Source organism: Callorhinus ursinus, unplaced genomic scaffold (assembly GCF_003265705.2).
Source record: "Callorhinus ursinus isolate GAN/ISIS: 27379988/994484 unplaced genomic scaffold, GSC_fseal_2.0 scaffold47, whole genome shotgun sequence".
Lineage (NCBI taxonomy): Eukaryota > Metazoa > Chordata > Mammalia > Carnivora > Otariidae > Callorhinus > Callorhinus ursinus.
In genome coordinates this window covers 6,700,625-6,713,579 of record NW_027397109.1, presented here as the reverse complement: position 1 = coordinate 6,713,579, position 12,955 = coordinate 6,700,625, and the positions used below count along the sequence as shown (strand labels likewise).

General features: G+C 45.2%; 2 protein-coding genes across 3 annotated transcripts in view; both read left to right on the top strand.

Annotated features, from left to right (window-relative positions):
- Positions 1–1,470, top strand: part of PCSK6 (proprotein convertase subtilisin/kexin type 6) — a 185,610-nt gene extending 184,140 nt beyond the window's left edge. For both annotated transcript variants that reach the window (XM_073882509.1, XM_073882508.1), the window contains one exon: positions 10–1,470. In XM_073882509.1, the coding sequence (XP_073738610.1) occupies positions 10–107 (98 nt within the window). In that variant the 3' untranslated portion in view covers positions 108–1,470. The remainder of the gene's footprint in view (positions 1–9) is intronic.
- An 8,055-nt stretch (positions 1,471–9,525) lies between these two features.
- SNRPA1 (small nuclear ribonucleoprotein polypeptide A') overlaps positions 9,526–12,955 on the top strand; it is a 14,153-nt gene continuing 10,723 nt past the window's right edge. Inside the window, exons 1-2 of the mRNA XM_025893170.2 lie at positions 9,526–9,684; positions 11,515–11,662. Coding sequence (XP_025748955.1) covers positions 9,603–9,684; positions 11,515–11,662 — 230 coding nt within the window. The 5' untranslated portion in view covers positions 9,526–9,602. The remainder of the gene's footprint in view (positions 9,685–11,514; positions 11,663–12,955) is intronic.

Here is a 12,955-nt window from a genome sequence, read left to right as displayed (position 1 = left end):
GGACCCCAGCTGACGAGACATTCTGTGAGATGGTGAAGTCCAACCGGCTCTGTGAACGGAAGCTGTTCATTCAGTTCTGCTGCCGCACGTGCCTCCTGGCGGGGTAGGGGCACCCAGCTGACCGCAGAGGGCCGGGCCCCTCCTTTCCGGCCGTCCACCTGCCTCCTCTCCAGACTGTCAGCCCGAGCCTGTCGCAGGGGTGCCCCACACCCGACAGCTTTATCTCCCCAGGAGCAAGGTCCTTCTGCGGCATTCCTGAGCACCCGGCCCAGATGGGTGGTGGGCCTCGAGGCGGTGTCCCTCAGACAGTGGTTGCCTCTCAAACTCTGCTTGCTGGCTCCGTTCTTCTGGCAGACCCCCCACAACGGGAACGACAGGAATGCCGGGAATCCACAGCTCCGGCTTTGGAGCAGCTTCTGGGACCGTAAGTTTACTGAATCTTCAAGACCAAAGCAGAAAGGCAAGATGCTTGGCTTCACACATCACTCTTCTCCCCGTGCTTTCGTGCAGCCTCAGTGAATCTCCCCTGCCAGGCCCGGGCCCCGGGCTCCCGGTGTGGGATGCCTGGCCCAGTGCGCACCTCCTCCCCCGCCGGGCACAGAGCACTCTGGGGACGGTCTGGTCAGACTGTCAATAAGATAGACTTGGGGGCATGAAATACATGACCACTGGGGAGGACGTCTGTTTCTCCACAGTCAGCTACTTCTGGAGCTGCAGTGAAGTCTCAGAATGTCCCATTCCACATCTGGATGGGAAGACCCTTCCTTTCTCCACCGCCCTGTCCTGGAGGTGAGCCAAGTGCACCTTGTCACCGCGTTCTTTCGTGTCTCCAGGAGTCTCCTGGTCCGAATGATCACCTCGACCTGACGCAGAGCCTTCTGAGGAGGGTCCCCAGGAGGCATCCCCGGGGGGCCAGCCACAAGGAGCCCCAGTGACTTAAGCAATTCCTCTTCCCAAAATGGAAACCCAGCCCAAGAGTCATTAATCCTATCACTGCCCATTTTGTGGAATTGCTTTTGAAATACCCTTGGCCTCTGCTCGCCAGGAGACTTGTTCCTAAGGTGGATGCTCCTGTGTCTGTGTCCTATGAGCCTAACAACACGGTTGGATTTATTTCTGCCAAACCTGTGTAGGCATTTTATAAGCTACATGTTCTAATTTTTACCAATGTTAATTATTTTGACAAATATTTCATATATTTTCACTGAAATGCAGACCTGCTTGATCAGTTCCCTTCAATATGGGAGTGACATTTGCCTTAAATTTTTTCGAGCTCGTTCTCCATTTTTGTCCTGCTCCCCTCTTTGACCATAATGCATTTGCCTTGCCCCCTAGGAGCTGGGGGAACTCAGCTATTGTTTTTTGAATCCACAACTTCAAAAGATAAATTCACAAAGCAACTACAATGTTAACCCTAAGTTAATAAAAGTGTTAACATCCCATGACAAAGAAGCCCGTATTTCTTTCCAAGGCACAACGATGAAACCTGGGGCTTGACCGATGTGTGAAATGGCTTTATTTATGGTTTTGGATCTCTTTGATGTCATTAAGTGGAAGGTCTTCGGGCCTTAGCGAATGTTCATGTAATGAAGTCACGGGAGAAATCCCAGAGTTCCAGGCTCAGGGTGTCCTTTGGTAACTGACCTTCTTCGGGCCACCGAAGCCCGGTTGGGTGGTGGGGCTGGATATAGGGATGCCCGCCTCCTGTCAAGGGGGCGCCCTCCGCAGCCCGGACCACATGCCTCTTCACCTATAGCTGCCAAGTGGGACCTAATTAGGTCACAGCTTGTCTTTTCACAGTGACTGAAATCCCTGTACCCACGGTTTTTTGTGCTGCATGGGATTTTTACCATGGCCTCTCTTTGAGCTCAGAAGCTTGTACTTGCTGGGAATCCAGCACATTTTTGGCATTTATTTGCAGCCTTTATGGCTACAAATAAAGGAAATGCACCAATTACAACCGACTTAGGGAAAAACAAAAGTGGGTGAGGGGCCCTGGTTTAGGACTCCAGGGTTGACTCGGAATTTCAGGAAGGGTGCAGCTGGGCCTTGGGAACCCTGGGGCCAGCATTAAATGTGACCTGGACCCTCATTGCCTGTAGTCTGTCCTCCTGGCCTCTCCAGTTAGGACAAATGACAAGACCACTGACATCTCCCAAGCAAAACTGGTACAGATCAAACTCCCTAGGTAAGCTTTCTGAATCTGCTTCTTGGCCCTGGTTATCCTGCTTTGTATCAGTGTTCATCCAGCCCCATCAGCTGTGGCCACGGAGACAGTTTATATAGTAGAACACGGCTGCAGGGAACTTTCCAGCAACCTCAGAGCCAGAGGAGGGGAGCACTGTGTAGCTCTCAGCAGGTGGGGGTAGGCCATACAACCTGACAGCTACCCACCATGAGCATGACACCAGGAGCTGTCGACGTGAGGCAACGAAGGAATGAGTTAGTGTGTTTGGGAGCCAGTAGCCAGGACTAGGGCAGAATATTGGTAAGGGTTCAACATCTCCCATGAGACTGACATTGAATCAAAACCAGCAATTGCTAAGTATCTCTGGTTCAAGGCACCATTTTAGCCCCCTGGAGCTCTTTAGCCACTGAGAGCTATGGTCTAACATGTTTGGGACTGAATCAGAAATAAATTCCTTTTATTCCCAAAGGACACCCACCAAAGGACCCAGAAATAAATTCCTTTTATTCCCAAAGGACACCCACCACTCTAAGAAGCCAACCAGGCAGCCTCAGAGTGCATGACCCTCATTGCAGTGGCTGGGCTGGCCGGTCCTGGGGCTGCTGACTTGATACTTTGTAACTCTCGAAAGGGTTGGGGGAAGCTGCACTTTTTACAGAAGATATACCTATGATGGAAAGGGGAAGAATTGAACTTTAAAGAAACCAGAAGGGCAACATGGCGTAAAGGTGACCAGCCGTAGGGCGCACTTGTTTGGGGAGACTGCCCTCCACTGCATTTAAAAGAAGGCTGTACGCTTGAATGCTTGAGGTATGCTGGGGCCCCTGGCAGCAGGTGAAGGGTGGAAGTCCAGATCAGAGTATAGAAAGGGAAGGAGGTGGAGAAGTGAAGCAGAAAGGACATTTTAATGAGAACAAACAAGGATAATGGAAACCAAGGCCATTCTCCAGCATCTTAAGGTTCTGCCCATTAAGCTGGGAGGCATCTGGGTTCTGCCTACCCTAGCCTTCTCTACTACCTTCTTTCCTTGAGCCCAGGCCTTATCCTTCCTGGCTTGTTGCCCAAGGCCTTTCCTGACACCCCAGGCTCTTTGGTTTGTCTGTGCACAGAACAGCTCCCCTAGGTGATACAGCACTGAGCACCCACCAGAATCCTGGGTCCCGGGGTTCGGTTCCCACCACCCAAAGTTTCACTCTTCCCCGACACACACACACACACACACACATACACACACACACACACACACACACACACACACACACACACACACACACACACACTGTACCAGCCACACTAGGAGTGATCAGATACTTCTTAGGCTCCCTGTTGAGCAAAGAGGAACCAAAGTGCTCAGAGCAGAGAACATTCTGTTGCCAAAAACAGTGGTTCTCAACCTGTTGGAGATTTCTGTCTCCTAGGGGATATTTGTCAATGTCTGGAGATATTTTTGGTTGTCACAAAGGGACATCTAGTGAGCAGAAGCCAGGAATACTGTTAAACATCCTGCAGTGCACAGGACGACCCCACAATAAAGAATTATCTAGCCCCAAAATGTCAACAGTGCTGAGGTTGAGAAAACTCACCCAAAAGAAATTTAAAAAGGTAATCTCAACTTCGTAGGGATGTCATACAATGAATAAAACCACCTATAGTTTGATTTATGTCCCTGTTCGTGTACTGAAGCAAAGGAAACCCATACAACTTCCCTTTTTCAAAGTAAAGAAACCCCTTTTTTTAATCCAGAAAGAGAAGGGACAAGTAAAACTAGTTCTCTGGTCTAAGGACTCCACCTGGCGGTCCCTTCTGGAATTAAGTGTTCTGGATTATTTTGATTTCACTTTTTTATTTTGAGACAATCTCGAAGTAAAATTATAGAAAAGTTGCAAAGAGAGTACAAAGAAATGTTGTCCTGAACAATTTGAGAGTAAGTTACTGATATGATGCCCCACTACCTCCAAAACACTTTAGAGTGTTTTCCTATAAACAAGGACCTTCACACAGCCACCAGGATCAGGAAGTTAACACTGATGTATTATTACCATCTAATCCTCTGACTGCATTCAAGTTTTGTGAATTGTCCCAATAATGCCCTGAGCAAAAGGATCCACTTTAGGTCACTCTTTGCATTTAGTCATTATGTCTTTTTAGTCTTCTTCAATCTAGAACAATTCATCAGTTCTCTGACTTTCATGACCTTGAACGTTTTATTTTTTTCATTTATTTTTTAAATTTATTTATTTGACACAGAGAGACACAGCGAGAGAGGGAACACAAGCAGGGGGAGTGGGAGAGAGGAGAAGCAGGCTTCCTGCTGAACAGGGAGCCCGATGCAGGTCTCCATCCTGGGACTCCGGGATCATGACCTGAGCCAAAGGCAGACACTTACTGACTGAGCCACCCAGGTGCCCCAACCTTAAACCTTTTAAAGACTACAGGCCAGTTATTTGCAGGCTGTCCCGCAGTTTGTATTTATCTGAGGTTTCCTCACATTTCCATTCAGGTCATGCATCTTGGACAGGAATCTCCCAGAATTGATGCTGTGTCCTTCTAATCACATTCTAGTAAGTGAATCATGATTTTGTTTCATTATTGGTGATATTAACACTGATCACTTGATTAGGGTTCTCCCCCCACCCCTCCACCTGCTCAAGGGTGTCTGTTTATAGCATTGTCCACAACATCCTGCTGAAGATCCCAGCCAATGAAACAAGGCAAAAAATAAAGAACTAGTATAAGAATTGGAAAGAAAGAAATAAAACTGCCATTATTCTCAGATAGCATGGTTCGGTACATAGAAAACCCAAAAGAATGGTTATGAACTATTAGAATTAAGAAATGAATTTGGCAAGACAGCTGCATATAATGCTAGTATTAATTGTATTTCAACTAGAAATTGTTGAAATTGTATTTCAACTATATTTCAATGTAGCAGAAACTAATAGAACATAGGATTTTTTTTTAGCTTTTGATGCTTTTTTAGATTTTGATGTTTTACAACAAATTTTGATGTTTACAAAAACTATCATATACCTAGAATAGGTCTAGTGAAAGATGTATAAGACCTCTACACAAAAAACTATAAAACACCAAAAGAAATTAAATAAAATCTAAATAAATATAAGGTTACACCATGTTCAGGATTGGAATACTCAATACTATAAACACATGGATTCTCCAAACTTATCTACAAATCCAATCCAATATAAATCAAAGCATGTGTTCTTTCTTAGATGCAAAATGGACCTAAGATTTATACTAAAATACAAAGGGCAAGAATAACCAAGACAATCTTGAAAAAAGACTGTGAGCCCTTTTTTAAGGCTAATGTCAAGTTTTTAAATGACAGTATGATAATATGCAAGAATAGGCAACTAAACCCATGGAACAGAATAGCTAATCCAGAAGCAGAGCTTCACATATTTGGACACTTATTCTATGAAAAAGGTGGCACTGCAGAGCAGTGGAGAAAGGATGGTCTTTTCCATAAATGATAAACTGCGTCAAATGAATATCCATGCGGGGAAAAAATATATTCTTTTTTTTTTTTTTAAAGATTTTTTATTTATTTATTTGAGAGAGAGAGAGAATGAGAGATAGAGAGCACGAGAGGGAAAAGGGTCAGAGGGAGAAGCAGACTCCCTGCCGAGCAGGGAGCCCGATGTGGGACTCGATCCCGGGACTCCAGGATCGTGACCTGAGCCGAAGGCAGTCGCTTAACCAACTGAGCCACCCAGGCGCCCGAAAAAATATATTCTTAATCCCTGCCTCAGACCATACACAAAAATCTATTCCAGACAGACTGCAAATCCAAATGTGAAAGGTAAAGTAACAAAACTTTTATTTTTTTAAAAAGATTATTTATTTATTTACTTGACAGAGAGAGACACAGTGAGAGAGGGAACGCAAGCAGGGGGAGTGGGAGAGGGAGAAGCAGGCTTCCCGCGGAGCAGGGAGCCCAATGCAGGGCTCGATCCCAGGACCCCGGGATCATGACCTGAGCCGAAGGCAGACGCCTAATGACTGAGCCACCCAGGTGCCCCAAAACAACAAAACTTTTAGAAGAAAATATTCATGATTTGGGGGTGGGCAAATTTCTTAAAAGGACTTAAGTCCTTTTTAAAAGAACATTAACCACATAGAGAAAAGTTCATAAATTACACTATATTAAAATTAAGACCTTCTGTTCACCAAAAGACACCATTATGAGGATGAAAAGGCAATCCACAGAGAGAGGGAACATATTCACCATACATATCTCCCAAGAACTCATATCCAAAAAATATAAAAATCTACAAATCAGTAAAACAGCCCAGTAGAAAAATGTGCAAAACACCTAAACAGACACTTCACAAAAGCAATGATCCAATGGACAATAAAGATATTTTTTAAAGCTCTCAACTGTGTTAGTACTTAGGAAAATGCAATTAAAGCCACAGTGCAATACCACTACTGTGACCCAACAGAATGGCTAAAATTAAAAACACAGACAATACCAAACGTTAATCAGGAATGTAAATTGGTACAACCACTTTGGAAAACTAGTAGAACCTACTTAAGCTGAATGTAAGTTAACCCTATGACCCAGCAATTCCATTTCCATGTATATATTAGCGTATGTGTTCACTTAAAGATAGGTATTATAATGTTAATAGGTGCACCACTTATAATAGCTCAAACTGGAAATTACCCAAATGTTTATCAACAGCAGAATGGATAAATTGGACTATTCACACAACGAAATACTATATAACAACGATCGTAGGTTAACTACATCTATACACAAATACAATGTTAAGCAAGAGACACATAAGGTACAATTTTATCTGCATAAATATAAAATTAAGCAAAACCAATCTATGCAAGATGTGGTTACTGTTGGGGCAAGCATGTCACTGAAAGGACAAGGAGGGGCTTCTAGAATGTGCCAATGTCCTGTTCTTGACCCGGATGTCAGTTAACTTGGGTGTGCTTGGGTTGCATTCTGCTGTGAGTATATCATAATTCAATAAAAAGTTCAAAAAGAATCAATTCTAGGGGGATTATAGAGCTGCATGTGAAAAGAAAAACAATTAAGTCACTAGTAGACAGCAAGAACAAAATGTTTGGAGACACATGTAGACACACAGCCCTCTAACCAGAAAGGAAAAGATGAATTGAATTACATTAAAAATTAGAAACTTCTAGTCATCAAACAATACCACTAAGAGTGGAAAGGCCAATAAGCAGAAAAACTTTTCCTGTCCCAGACCTACATGACCACAGTGAAATCCCCCCCAAAAAGAGGACAAAAGACAGTCAATGGGTAGGGCTTCCTGAACTAAGTTCTTCCTCTGATGACTCCTCTTGAATTGGACCATGTGAAAGCTTGTTCCCATTGCAAAATGAGTGAGGAGGCCACTTTCGTAGCCTTTTGATTTGAATTGCAGTCCAGATTATGACTTGGTGATTTGGGGGATAGGATGTTATCCTAAACAGAACAAAATGGATTACAATCTGTGTTTTGCAGCGTTGGTGATTTGTACAAGGACAAGTCTGTGAATTCTTTTGTATTTAAGCAGTTTTAACAACAACAAAAAAAAGTGCAAAGGCAAGCCACAGAGTGTGCTCACATCCAGAATATATAAAGCAATCCCATAAATCAATAAGAAAAAGGCAGACAATCCAGTAGGAGGTGGGGGGAAATGGACCAGAATCTTGAATGAGCACTTGGCAAAAGATATCCGAATAGACAACATACATGAGAAGGTCCTCAACCTCATTACTTATTAGAGAAAAGCTAATCAAAACAACAGTGCAATATCACTACACAGCCACCAGAATTTCCCATTTTTTTAATATTATTATTATCATTAATTGAGAGAGAGAGAGCACACGCACGTGCACATGGAAGAGCAGAGGGAGAGAGAGATAATCCCAGGCAGGCTCCATGCGGAGTCCACTACCTGGAGATCATGACCTGAGGGGAAATCAGAGTCCCATGCTTAACTGACTGAGCCACCCAGGCTCCCCTGAATCACCACAATTATTACTGACAATACCAATGAAGCTGAGGTTGAAAGCATGGAAACCCTTAACCCACAGCTACAGTATGTATATTATTTCAGCCTCTTGGCCTGTTAGGCATTTTTACCATACCCTATGTCCCAGAAGTTCTACTTCTGGAGAAACTCAGGCACGTGTGCATTGGATCCATGTACAGGAAAATGCATAGCAGCATTACTTAGAATAGCCCCAAAAGGAAACAACGCTAATGTCCATCAACAACAGAATGGCTAAGTTATGGTGTAAGATATACAATGGCATTCTATACAGCCGCGAAAGTAAACAAACCATTGCTGCACGAAAACTGGATGGTTCCAGTCATAATACAAAACCAAAGAAACCGGGCAGGAAAGCACACTGCATGATTCTATTTGTATCAAAAGCAAGCAAAAGTTGGGGAGCCTAGGTGGCTCAGTCGGCTAAGGGTCTGCCTTCCACTGGGGTCATGATTCCAGGGTCCTGAGATCCAGCCCATGTTGGGCTCCTTACTCGGCAGAAGTCGGCTTCTCCCTCACTCTCTGCCCCTAACCCCACCCCCCTTGTGCTTTCTCTCTCTCAAATAAATAAAATCTTAAAAAACAAACAAACAAAAACAAGCAAAACTAATCTATGGTGTTCGATTCCTGGTTGCCTTGGGAAGGCGGGGAGGCTTTCAGAAAAGTGTTCGTTTTCTGGACCGGGAGGCAGCAACGCAGGTGTTCTCACTCTGTAGCTATTAGTCACGTTGCAAATTCCTGGTCTGCGCACTTTTCTTTATATCATGCTTCCATTAAATATTTAAAGGTCTGGAGCTCACTGGCCTAACAGAAAACTGAACCTGGCGCAGAGCCGGGTCTGGCGCGCGGGGCGGTAGGGCGATCCCAGTGAAGTGGCCCTGTGATTGACCTTGCCCTCGTTCTCACGTGGTAGCCCGGGGGGCCAAGGCACCCGCCCGGAATGGGAACCTGAAGTCCTGGACCCTTCACTGGATCCCACGGGTGCCCGCCCCTCCTGGGTGGAGTGAGGACAGACACAGCGTCTCCTCCCACCTCAAGCTGCAACGATGCATGGAGATAGTTCCACTCGGGTGCCTTCACATTTTGCTTAACTTGCGGACGCAAACATCTGGAATCAGGGGCCCTCCTCCAGATACGCCCCAAGGAAGAACCCAGAGCCTGAGACAAGCTCAGCGCTCGCCCGAACCTCCGTAGAGAACGAGGTCGGGGGCGTGGCTCTTTGATTGCTTCGGCCTGGACGGGGAGCCGCGCGCGCATGCGCCGGCTGCGATTGGTGTTGCCTGGCGGCGGGGCGCGGGGGACGCCGGGAAGTCTGGCGGGCGGGAGGCGGCGGGAATAGCCGGCGGGCCGTGGTACCGGCAGCGGGAGGCGGCAGGATGGTGAAACTGACGGCAGAATTGATCGAGCAGGCGGCTCAGTACACCAACGCCGTGCGGGACCGCGAGCTGGACCTCCGGGGTAAGTCTAGGGGGGTGGGCGGGCCTCCCCGCGCAGCCGGGTGGTTCGCACCCCGCCGCGTGCGCGGAGGGCCGGCGCTTGGCCAGCAGGCCTGCATTGTGAGCGCCAGGCCGGGCGGCGCTAGCACCGCCGGGGGCTGAGTCTTGCCGTTGCAGCCCAAAAACCATCCCTAGGCCCTTGTGAGGCTTCAGTTACCCCCGCTTCTGCTCACTCGCCCAGCCGATTGATTGATCGCTTCCGGATCCGCACCCGTGGGCCTCAGCTAGGCCTTGCTTGGCGTATTTCGCAGACTGAACTGTTTGAGAGCTGGGAAAATGTAATCCTAGTGCTCAGCGGCTCGTTGGTTCTCAGTAAATACGTCGAACTGTTAATGTGGGAGTATAGCTAGGATACGTGTTAATTACCTATAATTTGCGAGGGAGGAAATGAAGTCTGAGAACAAAAGCGATTGTTTCCGCAAGATTTCTTTGTTATTAGCGTCAGTTGTCTTATATGTCCCTTTTAGCAAAACATTTTAGGGTCATCTGGGTGGCTCAGTCGTTTAAGCGTCTGCCTTCCGCTTAGGTCGTGATCCCGGGGTCCTGGGATTGAGCCCCAAATCGGGCTCCCTTCTTAGCGGGGAGTCTGCTGCTCGCGCGCTCTCTCTGCGTGCGCTCCCCCTGCGTGCGCTCCCCCTGCTTATGGGCTCTCTTTCTCAAATAAATCTTAAAAAGAAATTTCTTTTTAAAGAGGCTTGCACTACGAGTGCCCTGTGTAAGGTGGTGGAAGCTCTGAACTATTCAGATTCATGTAGCCATTTAAACCTTAGGCTTGCGAAGAAATTGGGAGTGCAGCTGTCTAATCAGCATTTCAAGGAAATGACTTTAGGAAGGATATGAAGAGCAGTTTTTCTGGGAATAAGACAATACAATTTAGGCCTGAGATTTGGCTCCACAGGGACAACACTGGCTGAGGTGCAGCACTAGTTCGGGCTCTGCTTTTGGTTTGGATTCCTTGCTGACGAAGCCCAGTGCTTTTATTTTGTTGAAATTAAGTTTAGAGAAAAGTTCGATTCAGTAGTAACTGACCACTTTCGCTCTCGGCACAGATTGATCTTTGCTGTATCTGAAGTGCATTGAGTGTTGAGGATACTTGTTTTGGTGTAACCCTTGCAGCTCTGAATTATGTACTTTAACCGTGGCTTGGGTTCATTTCTTTCTTCTGCCAGCACCCAGAACAGTAGTTGGGCCCATTTTGACAAATCCGTGAGTATTTGAGTGAATTGTTCACAGGGTGGTTTATTATTGTGTATGAACCATTGACCTTGAAGTCTGAATTGGAGCTGGGGGAGGTGTAGAGGATATCTGATAAGTTCCATGAATCGGGCCTGTGGGAATGCAAAAGAGGTTAAGAACTGTCTTCCATGATGTATGAACAAGACTTGGACACTGACAATAAGCAGCTTACAGTGTAAATTCTCATGCCATTTAACTATTTCTGGGGCTTTGGTTAGAACAGTGTGAGGCACCCTGTAAATACTCTTGCAAATGTTAGCTACCAGTATTACTATTAATAAGTGTCCTCATTACCATAGCCCTTGTCACTGTTGTCATGACCATCTTCTTGTCCACTCCCTAGACTGTAAGCTTCGTGGCAGCTAGGACATGTGACTCTTCTTCCTCATTTTATGTACCAGTTATTTGCACAGTGTCTGGCACAGTGTAGATGCTAGGTAAACACTTTCTGAATAAATGGAAGCTTTGAATCAAATTACTGTGAAGTACTGCTATGGTTTTAATGTACCTTTTAACCATATTAATACTTGTGTGTTTTTTTCCTTCTATTTTACAGGGTATAAAATTCCTGTCATTGAAAATCTAGGTGCTACCTTAGACCAGTTTGATGCTATTGATTTTTCTGACAATGAAATCAGGAAACTGGATGGTTTTCCTTTGTTGAGAAGACTGAAAACATTATTAGTGAACAACAATAGAATATGGTAAGTGTCTGTTAGTGGAAAGTAATTTTTTTCCCCTAGAGTAATGTTGCAGTGAACCCTGAAGAAGCCATAGTACTTAACTGCCAGTTGAGCCTACATATTTCTTTTTTTTTTTAAGATTCTACGTATTTATTCATGAGAGACAGAGGGAGGGAGAGAGAGAGAGAGGCAGAGGGAGAAGCAGGCTCCCAAGGAGCAGGGAGCCCGATGCGGGACTCGATCCCAGGACTCCAGGATCGTGACCTGAGCCAAAGGCAGACGCTGAACCATCTGAGCCACCCAGGCGCCCGAGCCTACATATTTCTTAAATGAGAAACAAGCTGCACTTTTCCCATATAGGTCCAGAGATTAACTTGGTATTGGTGTCATTTTATTTGCATCTATTCAGAAATACTTACATATTCATGGTAATAGATATTTAAATTACAAACATGCCGTTTTTTACATATTTTGGCTTCTAAAACAATAATTGTAATTATCAGAGGGATTATATTAAATAGATAGGTAAAGTTCAATTATTTATGTGTGTGTGTGTGTGTGTGTGTGTATGTGTATGTTTGAAGATTTATTTATCTGAGAGAGAGAGAGCGCATACCTGAACATGAGAGCAGGGAGAGGGAGAAAAATCCTCAAAGTGTGAAGCCCCATGCAGGACTCTATTCCTGAGATCATGACCTGAGCCAAAATCAAGAGTCAAACACTTAACTGGCTGAACCACCCAGGTGCCCCCAACAATTATATTTTTGACTGAGTGTCTCTACCTCATATCCTCTGCCATTTGTTTTTCTTTACAACTGATTTTTGAATATTACTTACTGAAGTTGGAGTTTTCTTTAACCCTTTTTCATCACCTCTGAGTAAATTTTATCAAAAAATGTTATTGAAGGTCTACAGACAATGTCTTTAGTACTAGGTAGTGGCTTGCCTTTTTTTTTTTTAAGATTTTATTTATTTATTTGACAGAGAGACACAGCAAGAGAGGGAACACAAGCAGGGGGAGTGGGAGAGGGAGAAGCAGGCTTCCCGAGGAGCAGGGAGTCTGATGCGGGGCTTGATCCCGGGACCCTGGGATCATGACCGGAGCCGAAGGCAGTCACTTAAGCAACTGAGCCATCCAGATGCCTTGGTAGTGGCTTGCTTTTTAAAAAGATATATTTATTTATTTTAGAGAGAGAGAGCGTGCAACTCAGATGCAAGTTGGGGGAGGGCAGAGGGAGAGAGAGAATCTCTTTTTTAGAATTCCTGCTTTTTGAGGGCAGGGATTTTTTTTTTTTTAAGATTTTTTATTTTTTT